Below are 13514 nucleotides of genomic sequence, written 5' to 3' on the forward strand. Positions count from 1 at the left end.
TCTAAGCTTGAGTTGCCATACTCATCATCCAAGCATTAGTGGTCCCACTGGAGAGTATATCTAAGCTTCAGTTGCCATACTCATCATCCAAGCATTAGTCCCACTGGGGGGTATATCTAAGCTCGAGTTGCCATACTCATCATCCAAGCATTAGTGGTCCCACTGGGGTGTATATCTAAGCTCGAGTTGCCATACTCATCATCCAAGCATTAGTCCCACTGGGGGGTATATCTAAGCTTGAGTTGTCATACTCATCATCCAAGCATTAGTGGTCCCACTGGGGGGTATATCTAAGCTTGAGTTGCCATACTCATCATCCAAGCATTAGTGGTCCCACTGGGGTGTATATCTAAGCTCGAGTTGCCATACTCATCATCCAAGCATTAGTGGTCCCACTGGGGGGTATATCTAAGCTTGAGTTGCCATACTCATCATCCAAGCATTAGTGGTCCCACTGGGGGGTATATCTAAGCTTGAGTTGCCATACTCATCATCCAAGCATTAGTAGTCCCACTTGGGGGTATATCTAAGCTTGAGTTGCCATACTCATCATCCAAGCATTAGTAGTCCCACTTGGGGGTATATCTAAGCTTGAGTTGCCATACTCATCATCCAAGCATTAGTCCCACTGGAGAGTATATCTAAGCTTGAGTTGCCATACTCATCATCCAAGCATTAGTGGTCCCACTGGGGGGTATATTTAAGCTCGAGTTGCCATACTCATCATCCAAGCATTAGTCGTCCCACTGGTGGGTATATCTAAGCTCGAGTTGAAGCTGCTCGTGAGCTCCCTCTGTTGCTCTAGCTGAAAGGGTAACAGTATCGTGAGACAGAGAGATCGCTCAAACATCCTCATATCATTTTGTGGAAAATGAATAAATGTTCACTCTTTCTAAAGAAATGTGAAATAAACATATGATATTTTATCAATATTTTTCTAAATGTGTTTAAAAGCCTTCGGAGTTAAAAGCCTTAATGTAGTTGTTTTGTGCATTCCTTTGATCGTACATAAATGAAACAGGTGCAACTGAATAGGTACATGTTCTCTTTTTGTGTGAAATGGTACATACCAGTTTGATTCAACATGATTGAGGTGCACTCCTGACACAAATTGATAAATGACTGTCACTGTAAACATTTTATTGTAAAACATTGGTCAAATATCGATGCTGGAACCGTAAGTCTTTAAGTAAAGACTAAATGTTTGCTTCTGTCATGATCATTTAGTGATCTAGCTAGTTTTCAATTAGCTGGTGAAACGGTTGTGAGACATCATTCTATGGAGCCGCGTCTTAGGGCGGCGCTGCGGGACAACTGGCCCTACAGTGGAAACACAGCTTGAGGTCCGAGGGTATCGGCCCCCGCACGGCACACTCTTAGCCCTGGCTCACACTGGCCCGACAGTGGAAACACAGCTTGAGGTCCGAGGGTATCGGCCCCACACGGCACGCTCTTAGCCCTGGCTCACACTGGCCCGACAGTGGAAACACAGCTTGAGGTCCGAGGGTATCGGCCCCACACGGCACGCTCTTAGCCCTGGCTCACACTGGCGCTACAGTGGAAACACAGCTTGAGGTCCGAGGGTATCGGCCCCACACGGCACGCTCTTAGCCCTGGCTCACACTGGCACTACAGTGGAAACACAGCTTGAGGTCCGAGGGTATCGGCCCCACACGGCACGCTCTTAGCCCTGGCTCACACTGGCCCGACAGTGGAAACACAGCTTGAGGTCCGAGGGTATCGGCCCCACACGGCACGCTCTTAGCCCTGGCTCACACTGGCCCTACAGTGGAAACACAGCTTGAGGTCTGAGGCTATTGGCCCCGCACGGCACACTCTTAGCCCTGGCTCACACTGGCCGACAGTGGAAAAGTGGCTAATGGCATGAGGAAGGAAACATATCCACTAAAACTAGGAGAAAAAGACATTAGACGGGAAGAAATGTGGTTCTTACCCCTGCGTAGTGGCAGGAGCTTGTTCTCCAGAACGTCTCGAGCGTCCGTGCCTTCATCCATCAGATCTAGTTTCGTGATCACACCGATCGTCCTCTGGCCTGTAAAGATGTACAATCAAGAGATCACATGACTCGTGTGCTGATTCAGCATACAACTAAAACTAAACCACTGTTCAGTCCTTTGTATCAGGTATTAATGCCTCTGTCTTACCAATAAACCACACAATAAGCCTTCATCTTATTGACTTAAAGGAATTCATTTTGTAATTTTGTAAAATCGAGTAAGATACTCAACATGGGCCAGATTTACTAACAGCTTGTGTCCAGCGCAAACCCTCTTTTGGCATTATAAAACCACTGTCAGGGTTTACTAAAGACACGCAGGATTTACTAAGGTTAACTGGTATCTGTGCCATTATTTATCACCCAGAAAAGCATGTCTGAACCCATTTACGTCTTGACTTGCTTCATTAGTTGCTGTAGGAGGAACTGCAGAGAACAGAGAGCGTGTGATAGAAGAGGGAGAATCTTCTCCACTATGGCAAGCCAGTTTAACTTATTCATTCACAGGATACGAATTCTTGATATCAACAATTACATTTTCACTAGTTAAAATAATAGTTATTAATATCAGGAAATAGATTTCTACTAGTAACAATGGCAATTTGTGATATCAGGAATTACATTTCCACTGGTAACAATGTTAATTCTTGATATCAACAGTTCTTGATTCTTGATATCTGTAATTGTATTTTCACTAGTGAAATGTCATCATAGGCTGCCATTCAAAATCAATTGATGATATCAAGAATTTATTTCTTACTAGTTGAAATTCCAATTTCACAGATCAGAAATACAATTCTTACTAGTAAAAACCTTTATTTTTGATATCAAGAATTCAACTGTTACTAGTGACAATGTTAATTTCTGATATCATGAATGTGATTGTTACTAGTAAGAAAGCCATTTTAGATATCAAAAATGAAAATTTTTACTAGTAGCAATTCAATTGTTGATATCAAGATTAGACATTTCAACTAGTGACAACTGAATTATTGATATCAGGAATTCACATTTTTACTAGAAACAATGCAATTATTAATATCAAAAATGATATTTCTACTAGTAAGAAATAAATTCTTGATATCAGCAATTCATATCCTACATGTTTAAATGTTAAAAGGAACGACACAACTATTACAGATATAAAAATTTTTGTAATTAAATTAAAATTCCAAATACACATATCAGCTTTGTATTTCTTACTAGTAGAAATATAAAATAAAATAAATCAATAATTACATTGTTACTAGTAAAAATGCGAATTTCTAATATAAAAAAATTGCCATTGTTACTAGTAGAAATATAATTCCTTATTATCATTTTAACTAGTGAAAACTGAATTGTTGATATCAAGAATTCATTTCCTGGAAATGAATAAAAGTTAAAACGGCATGCCATACTCCACTCCTCTTCATTTATTCGGATTGCCAGCGGAAGACATTATCTGAACATATCGTTTGCCAAGCCACGTTATTTTTCATCTACATCACCATCACTATCATGGGCTCTGCCTGTTTGGGACCCTAAGCTCATGTGCCCTGTTCAGTGAATCCAGCCCATATGTGTGTCAGTATCTCTCACGCACCCTGAGCCGTGTGTGTGTGTCAGTATCTCTCACGCACCCTGAGCCGTGTGTGTGTGTGTGTGTCAGTATCTCTCACGCACCCTGAGCCGTGTGTGTGTGTGTGTGTGTGTGTGTCTCACGCACCCTGAGGGTCGAGGTCTTTGGCCAGTTTGAGCGCGTCGGAGTTGGCCAGGTCCGTGTTGGCCGGGGTGACGGCCAGGATGAGGCAGCTCTCTCGGGAAATGAACTGCATGATCATGTCTCGGATCTGCTGCTCGATGTCCACCGGCTGGTCGCCCACCGGCACTTTAGTGATGCCAGGCAGGTCAATGAGAGTCAGATTCAGCACTGCACAGGGGGAAGAGGACAGACGGAGCCATGAAGAGTCGTGACCAGCAGAGATACTACTGAACACACACTGACAGAGTCATGCTAGAACCTCGAAGCCACCATAACAAGTGACAAACTACACATATAGACAGACTTTGTCTAACCTCTGACAACTCAGTCTACCTGTACACTTCCTTAGATGAATATGTTTAGGGGTGTAACAATATATCGCAATACAAAAATGCATCAATATGTGTCGTGGATAGTGGCAAAATATATTGTATAGTTCACCCAAAATGAAAATTACTGTGAGAAAAAAGTTTTCAGAGTTTTAGTGTCAGTACTACATTACACTACTATCTGTAATGTTGAATATAATGTATAATAATAATGCAATGGGGGAATATTTGTGCTGTCCTGATAATACCAAATATCTGATGTTACCAGTAAAAAGCGGCCTACATTATTTTAACTATATCTAGTCAGTGACAGAGTGAAAGCATATTCATCTACACTAATTCTGTATTTTCAGCTTCAGAATCATGAATATTTTTATTCTGGTGTCTCTATTTTCCTGTGCATTGGGTTTCAGCACCAAGTCCAAGAATATTCATTTACACACACAATGTAATACCAAATTTAGCATTTTAATCAACAGTTCATTTTCTGTTATGTCTTGGAGTATCGCAATAATATTGTCTCGTGAGTTCAGTATCGTGATATGTATTGAATCGTGACATGAGGGTATCGTTACACCCCAGTTTATGTTATATTTTATGTGAAATCCAAATGTGCTTTACAAAAAGTTCAAATCTTGAACCCAAAAGGCTTTTTAAGAAACGGTCTCTGATTTGCATTCGACAGCATAAGCAGTGAGATCTAGCTTTGCTCAGTCTGCACTGATGGCTGGTTCAGCAGAGTACATGTATGCTTATGAGTATGTTTCAGTACCGTGTGGGGAAAAAACCCTCAGGTTGATGGGAACGGGGGAAATGCCCTTATTGGCCCCAGTAACGCGGTCCGTCTCGGCCTCGATCTCCTGACGGACCTCATCGAAATCCGTGAACTTCTTCCCTTTGCAGTGCAGGAACTCAGCCCACTCTGTAGAGTCACGATGACACGGGACACACAGATACACACGCATGTTAATCGCTCTGGGCCTGAGACACTGAGTGATGTAGAGATGTGGCTTCACCTGTGTTGGAGCTGATGAGCTGCAGAACCAGAGGCCTGCGAGTGACAATGCCAGATCCACGAGGAAGAAAGTCCCTGCGGAAAACACAGAACCGTGTCACTGGCTGGAAGTGTCTGTGCATTTTATACTCTACCGTTACAGGGGTAAATCAGTGGACCGGGTAATCAGACCACATTATAGCTGTGCCGGCTTGTCTGGTTAACACCAATGTGTCCAAATCTACTGGCACTAAGATCAACGAACATCTACTGTTTCCAGTGTTTTTAGTCATTGTATGAATGGGCAATTAAACCTCACTGGTGGCCTTGTTAAAGAATAATGAAGAATACTCCAAAACTTCCAGTGTTTTTTGAGTGAATTTTGTGATAAGTGTTTCATGTAATTTCAGGCATGCTGTGTATTTTTCTATCAGTAAACTGGATTGTGTCATCCATGCATATCGGCCACCCGACCGGACCAGATATGGCATCAGCCACTAAAAGCCACAGTGGTTGATGGCTAACATTATACTATTGGGATTCTTTGAAACTGTCTTCCTGGAACTGTTCAAGACTCAGACACACTCAGACTGAAGATCTTTGTACAATACATACATCTAACTTCTGTCTCAAGCTTGCAGTTACACAGAATTAGTCAGAAACACTGCATCACAAACACTCAAGAGATTTGATTTACTACAATTATCACTCACAGTAGCATGATCTGGTTAGTTTCTCGCCTCTTCTACAGATGCTAACAGTCAGTACTGGTGGTTTTATGATGGACCTCAATGACTCACTTTACCCTAAAACACCATCTTATATATTACGTTATTGTTACAGTCAGATCAGCCAGGCTCTCACACCAGCCAATCACAGCACACTCCCTCAACTGAGTTCTAATCACACACCCCTGCACCTCATCATCACTATCATCACCAGCACTATAAAGACACTCTTCACCTCAGTTCACTGTACGGTCTCGTGTATTCGTAAAGGACTACTTACCTTGATATCGCAAACCTCCATTGTCTCCAGCATCTCTCCTGTGTGTCTCCATTCCTGTAAGAAGAACTATTCCAATCATCACCTGCACACCGCTCTCAAAAGTATAATTGTTCATATCACTTACCTGCATCCTGTCTCCGCTCTGTGTTGTCAAATAAACTCCTGTTATATCTTCACTAATCATCTCTTGAGTCTGCTTCCGTAACAGAAGACCGGACCATCTACAGAAAAGACATCATGAGCACATCAGAACCAATCCCGGAAGATCCAGTTCCCATCACACCAGCCGTCACCACCACACCCGTCACCACTTCCGTCGTCACCACCACTTCTTCGACGATTTCGATCACCAGTGCCATGGCTAAATCAGCGCCCCACTCTGGCTTGGCGGAGGACTGCAGCGAATTCCTATTGCAGTGTTCGCTGACCCTGGAGATGCAACCGCATCTCTATACCACTGATCAGGCGAAGATCGCATTCATCATCTCCCTGCTGACGGGACAAGTGCTCCAATGGGCTGACACCATTTGGACCCGGGCTAGTGCAATCACTCAGTCCCTGACAGATTTCATCGAACATTACCGTGGCGTCTTCAGAAAGCCTGTGGGAGATTCATCAGTGGGTGAGCATCTTTATCACCTCCATCAAGGGAAAATGTAAATTCATGATTATTCACTCAAGTTTAGAACCCTCACAGCCGCTAGCGGTTGGAATGAGCGCTCGCTCCTCACCACCTACTGGCAGGGATTAGATCCCCGAGTGCGGTTGTATCTCGCTGCATAAGATGACTCCATTGGACTCGTACACTTCATTCAACTATCTACCCACGTCACCAATCGTATGCAGTTGTGTCTCGAAGAGTCAAGGTCAAGCACCGTCCTACTACTTCCGCCAGCCAGAGCACCTCAGCTTCAGCACCAGGTAATGAACCTATGCACATCGACTCAAACCGACTACTGTTTACGGAGCGGCAGACAGCAGTGATTGGCTGGTGTGAGAGCCAGTTCACACCCTCCTTGACTCTGGGTCAGCCGGTAACTTCATCTCGGGAAACCTCTGCCGCCAACTCCACATCCCAACGACCGCCACCCAGACAATCTACCAGGTCCAGTCGGTGACTGGATGACCACTGTGCCGCAAACATGTTCGCTACAGCACCTTTCCCATCGAACTACGGGTCGGTCAACCCCACGTTCCACCGAGGTGATCCTTAGGCGCCCGTGGCTAGTGCAGCATGATCCCATCATCTCCAGGAGAACTGGCGAAGTCCTGAAGTGGGGCAGGAAATGCTTTCCCAACTGCTTCCCTCTGACCCATCGTCCTGCTCCAGCTCCGGCCGAGGTGCTACCCGTGAACTCCACCTCTATTAGAGTCCCATCGATAAGCAGTCGGCCCACATCCCAACCTGCTATGCCCCCTTCAGTGACGTCTTCTGTCCTAAAAGAGCCTCTCTGCTGCCTCCACAAAGGCCATGGGACTGCACCATCAGTCTGATGCCAGGTAAGCCAGTGCCCCACGGAAAAATGTATCCTCTATCACTCCCCGAACAGAAGGCCATGGAGGAGTATATAGAAGAGGCCCTCCAACAAGGCTACATCCGCCCTTCTGCGTCCCCTGCTGCTTCGAGTTTCTTCTTCATGGCAAATAAGGACAGATGCTTGCGGCCTTGTATCGATTACCGCTCCCTGAACAAAATCACCACCAAATTCCGCTATCCTCTTCCCCTCGTTCCAGCTGCACTAGAACACCTCCGTGGAGCCACGGTGTTCACCAAGTTGAAGCTCCGCAGCGTGTATTACCTCATCCGGATACGTGAGGGGGACGAGTGGACATCCTCATCTACTCCCGGAGCATGGCTGATCACGCTACCACGTTGCGGAGGACCTGAAACGCCTAAGGGAATTCCACCTGTTTCTCAAGGCTGAGAAATGCTCCTTCCACCAACCCTCAGTGCAGTTCCTTGGTTACCACATCAGTGACACAGGTATCCAGATGGACGAGGGGAAGGTGGAAACCATCAAGAACTGGCCAACACCATCCACCATCAAAGAGCTCCAACGTTTCCTTGGCTTTGCCAATTTCTATCGAAGATTCATCCACGGCTACAGCTCCATCACCAACCCTCTCACCAGTCTCCTGAGAAACAAGCCCAAGTTTCTATCCTGGTCACCATCTGCCAACAAAGCCTTCCAACACCTGTAGGAGAAATTCACCAGTGCACCGCTCCACGTCCATCCAGACCCTGAGAAACCCTTCATCGTGGAAGTGGATGCCTCCACCAATGGGGTAGGAGCGGTGTTATCTCAGCAGCAGGGGACCCCAGCCAAACTCCATCCATGCGCCTTCTACTCCAAGATGCTCAGCCCGGCGGAGAGCAATTACGATGTCGGTAATAGAGAGCTCCTCGCCATCAAGCTGGCCTTGGAAGAATGGAGGCATTGGTTGGAGGGTGCTCAACACCCCTTCACAGTTATAACTGACCACAAGAACCTGCAGTATCTAAGGGAAGTCAAGAGACTTAACCCTCGCCAGGCACGTTGGGCTTTTATTCTTTACCTGATTTAACTTTTCCATTTCCTATCGTCCCGGCTCTAAAAATGTGAAGGCTGATGCTCTTTCCCGTCTGTATGCTCCAGAAGAGGTCAGCGAAGACCCTGAATCCATCCTCCCAAGTGAAGTAACCGTGAGTCCAATCCAATGGTCAGCAGATTCCATTCCCTAATCCAATGCTTCCAACACTTCTCCGTCGGGCTGTCCCCCCGGTCAGTAGTATGTCACCAGAGCACAAAGCTCCCCTGATTCACTCTGCACACACATCTTTGGGCACTGGCCACCCAGGGGCCAATAACACCCTCTCGCTGCTAAAAGATCGCTTCTGGTGGCCTAACATGGCCAGGGATGTGAGAAGGTTCGTCCAAGGATGTGCAGACTGCGCCATGGCCAAGAGTCCTCGCCACCTAACATCTGGCAAACTTCTGCCGCTGCCCATTCCCAACCGGCCATGGTCACACCTAGGAGTGGACTTCATGACAGATCTCCCAGCCTCCGACGATAATACATGCATCCTGGTAATAATTGATCCATTCTCCAAATCCTGTCGTCTTCTTCCCCTAAAAGGACTCCCCACAGCAATGGAATCAGCTGAACTACATCTTCAGATATTACGGAATTCCTGAAGACATCGTGTCTGACCGTGGACCACAATTCATCTCCAAGGTCTGGAAGGCTTTAGTTTTGTTTATATTTAATCCCTTTAGCATTTGTGAAGTATTAGGTAGCAGTGCATGTTATTTACTGTTTATTTATTAAGTTACTTAACTGCTCTTTTAACGTTTTCCGTGAATCTTCAACCACTCCATATAGTACTGAGAGAGCTCTCAAATGTCCTCTGATTCAGGAGTCCATGGTCGTCCTTGACCTTAGTGCTGTTTAAGACACTGTTTGCCATAATTGAACCCTCATTCATCTGTCCCTTACTGCTGTCATCCAACAGCTGACATCTTATATCAGTGACAGGCAGATATGTGTCTCTATTAACAAACAAAAGTCCCATGCTGCCTCTGTTTCCAGAGGTGTACCACAGGGTTCACTCCTTGGACCTCTCCTATTCCTGATTTAAACTCTGAAATCATGCTAGTTAAGCCCAAATTCTCACTCAGGTTAGGCCTTAATGTACTGATACACAACTTGTGAGTGATATTCTATTATATTGCCCACATAAACCACCTTGTAACGTTCTTGCCAGTTTTATCTTTTAATGATCGCGATCTTGATTCAAACACCCACATGATCTTATTCCTAAATGACAGAGATTCGTCTCTGTCTATTGCACCTTTGACAAGTCGGATCACAGGAACATTGAGATATGTGTTCTGATCCAGAGAGAGCCGTTGTCATGTATCGTATGAAACTGTCTTTTCAAGCACACACCATCATTATTTCTGTGCTACAATAATTCAGATTATCAGAGAAGTACTGAGATAAAAGTTTATAGTTTATACTAGTTATTGGACATAAACACAGATGTCTATGTTAGCGATCAAAATAGAGTAAATCACCTTTTGAAAGTAACTCCGAGCTTCAAATAAAAATTGTATCATTACAGAATTCCACCAGAAGGTGGCGACACATTTTTGAACAATCATTGTTCAAAAACGTTGATTTATCTAGTAATGAAACCGTAATTGTGAAGTAATTGAATCATTCATTTAATCCGATTTAAAAAAAAATATTAATGATAATAATTCCAATAAATTTTATATTTTTAAATAGACTGCAGCAATTAGGCCTAACAGTTTATCTGAACCAGTAAATTATCTCTATTTTAACAGAAAAAAATAGTGATTCTCAATTTATACCGAATCTTGCAGCTCTACTTTCAAACCAATCACCCATACGTTTATTATCATTTATTCATTATTATTCATACCATTCCGGTGTGTTATTTAACTTACTTGTTGCATAATTTACTGTCCCCCTATTAGTATAGATACAGCTCAATCAGAACTCATTACTGCCTTATTAGGTAGCAGTTTATGTATATTATAGCTACTAATATATTAAATGTAGTCATGTGACTGTCATTAAGTGTGCACCCTCCGACACGAAAATTAACCTTGGTTTTATAATAGTAAAAGTGTAGTAACCATAGTTTTTTTGGCAGATTGATTACCACTTGTATAACCAGAGTTTTACAACAAATACCATGGTTCATTTGTAGTTTAACTATATAACCATGTTTTTTGTTTTGTTTTATTTTAGTCTAACTATGGTTAATTTGTAGTTTAATTACAATAACCATGTTTTCATCCTCACTCACTTCCCCACGAAGTTCTCCAGCACGGAGCTCTTGCCGGCGCTCTGCCCGCCCACCACCGCGATCTGCGGCAGGTCCAGGTTACAGCTCTGCCCGATAGAGCTGAAGGCGTCCTGGAGCCGGTTCACCAGCGGGATCAGGTCCTCCATGCCCCGGTTCCCCATGATGAAGAGGAGGAGGATGAAGATGCGGCAGAGTCTGAGGAGCTAGAGGAGGCGCACACACACGCGCATCCAGCTACACACACACACACACACACACACACACACACACACACACAGATAGAGACACACACACACAAACATTGCGCAACTGTTTCTGTCCGCGAGCACAGATTGTCAAGGGCACTGGAGAACAGCAGATCCTCAGCATTACTCCATGATAATATACATCTCTTAGTGTATAAACACGCATTATAAGAGATGCAGGCCTAGATGCATTATATTGATGACATAAGGGATGAAGATGCATTTAAACCGAGAATGATAAGGGATGTGCATGCATTCATAAGGGATGCTCTATATTTATATGGATGACATTAGGATGTGGATGTTATGATTGAATACGTCATCGGCCCGTCGCCTGCATATAAACTGGCATTATTGATGCAGGGAAAGACTTACCGTTATCCTGCTCCACCTGAGCCGCCTAAGAGCCGCAACAGCCTTAACGCGCTAACCCTAATCCAGTCACTGGTGCTGACACAAACCCAGACGCGTGTTATTGTCGCAGATCGGAAAACACACATCTGTATGTCACGCTATTTCATCCTGTCGTCTTTCTCTCCGAACACAAATTAATCGCCCTGCAACGCAGCCGCACTCATTACGATGCACTTGGCGCAGGACGCAACCAATCAGCGGCCAATCACTATCACGCGCTCATGAATATTGATCGAGTCCGGCAGCAGTCGCGCGCTCTGTTTACTGGAGCGTTCGGTCACGAAACCTCATTAATATTCATAGCCCAAGCCTTCACTCGAGGAGGAACCGCTAATTGGTCAGATCTCCAGCCAATGTCTTTGCCTGTCAACCAATCGGTGAGGAGTACTGGATGACCGTGCCGTTACGCGCTTAATATTCATGAGCAAATCCTCCTCCGCCATAGTGGATTCACACCGAGAAAACACCAACCTGTCATCTAGAAAACACTTCACACACACACACACACACACACACACACACACTGGAACAACGACTGGGTTTCTCATATACTGAGGGATTTCCCCCACACCGCTTTACTTTAGCGTCGGGTCGACAATCATGTCTCCTGTGGATCAGATTTCCACCAGCCTATAGATAGTTTTAGATAAAGCAGAATTTGTATTAATGCAGCGTGTATGTGATTGAAACACCATTATTAAACTCTGCCGACACGATATTGAAATATAACCAGCTGATAAGCCTGAGGATGATTTGCAGTCCTTCTCTCCTCTTTCATGAAACACTTCGGCTTTATGGATCTTTTTAAATGAGAGAATTTTGTTTTCTCCCATGTATTATTATTTAATTAGGGAAACTTCCCTGTTTGCTGAATTTAAGGAGGAAATCATTTATACTCAATTTGTCTGTTTAATGAATCACTCTTGATTTTTGATGGTTAAAGTCCCCATGAAATTGGACAGTAGTTTTTTTAAAGGGATAGTTCACCCAAAAATGAAAATTCTGTCATCATTTACTCACCCTCAAGTTGTTTCAAACCTGTATGAATTTCTTTTTTCTGCTGAACACAAAAGAAGATATTTTGAAAAATGTCTGTAACCAAACAGTTGATGGACCCCAATGACTTCCATATATTTTTTTTGGTTACAGACATTTTTCAAAATATCTTCTTTTGTCATCTTGCTGTCTCTGGTTCGTTCACATGTCTCAGGTCTGTGTTGTGTTCATGTATCAGTCCAGCCGCACTAGTGTTTGTCTGTAAATAAATAAAAATGAAAACTAAATCAAAAGGGGTGTTTTAAATTAATTTAAACGTATCCAGAAGAGAAATCAATTTAGGGCTTTCTGATTTTGAACTAATTTGAAAGATTTGCACAAGAGTTTAACCTCGTTCATCCACTGGTTAAAGTTGGGTTTAGATTTAACACATCTGCATTTATGAATGAAAAACTTTCCAAAACATAACAAGAAATGAATAACAAAAATCACACTCTTTGTTTTCCAGACAAACACCAGACCTAATTAACTGTAATCCTCCTAGACCCTTATCCAATCCTGCTCCTCACTCCAGAAGAGCTGCACCATATCACAACAGAAGACGTGCACTAAACTTTCAATATTTGTTTCACAAAAAACACAATTATTCACATCAAAATTAAATTTCAATCTTAAAAAATGTATTTGCAGGATAAATCTGGTTAAAATTCGTTTAAGTTCCTCCTTAGCTTTAGGGGGAGGGGAAAGACAAATCATTTTCCCACATTTTTTTCATTTCAACCATATCAAAATCTTTAAGCACGTATTCCCGTCTAATTGGGTTTGGGTAATAAGCCTGTAAAATAAAACTTCTAATGACTCTATTTGTACTTTTTTTTTTATCACAGAAATCACACCCTTCTAAGAAGAGTCTCAGTTCTGGGAGACTCTAGAGTACAACATGTCCTC

At 43.5% G+C, this 13514-nt stretch overlaps 1 protein-coding gene across 2 annotated transcripts in view; it reads right to left on the bottom strand.

The window, feature by feature from the left end:
- dnm3b (dynamin 3b) overlaps nt 1-11843 on the bottom strand; it is a 49509-nt gene extending 37666 nt beyond the window's left edge. Inside the window, exons 1-6 of one of the 2 annotated variants that reach the window (XM_082174221.1) lie at nt 11532-11843; nt 10912-11145; nt 5107-5180; nt 4863-5012; nt 3726-3929; nt 1955-2053 (exon numbers count right to left, since the gene is read on the bottom strand). In XM_082174221.1, the coding sequence (XP_082030347.1) occupies nt 1955-2053; nt 3726-3929; nt 4863-5012; nt 5107-5180; nt 10912-11072 (688 nt within the window). In that variant the 5' untranslated portion in view covers nt 11073-11145; nt 11532-11843. The remainder of the gene's footprint in view (nt 1-1954; nt 2054-3725; nt 3930-4862; nt 5013-5106; nt 5181-10911; nt 11146-11531) is intronic. The other variant, XM_082174222.1, reaches the window with a different exon arrangement.
- Between the last annotated feature and the right edge of the window lie 1671 nt (nt 11844-13514).

This window comes from Leuciscus leuciscus (assembly GCF_965113295.1).
Source record: "Leuciscus leuciscus genome assembly, chromosome: 6".
Classification (NCBI taxonomy): domain Eukaryota; kingdom Metazoa; phylum Chordata; class Actinopteri; order Cypriniformes; family Leuciscidae; genus Leuciscus; species Leuciscus leuciscus.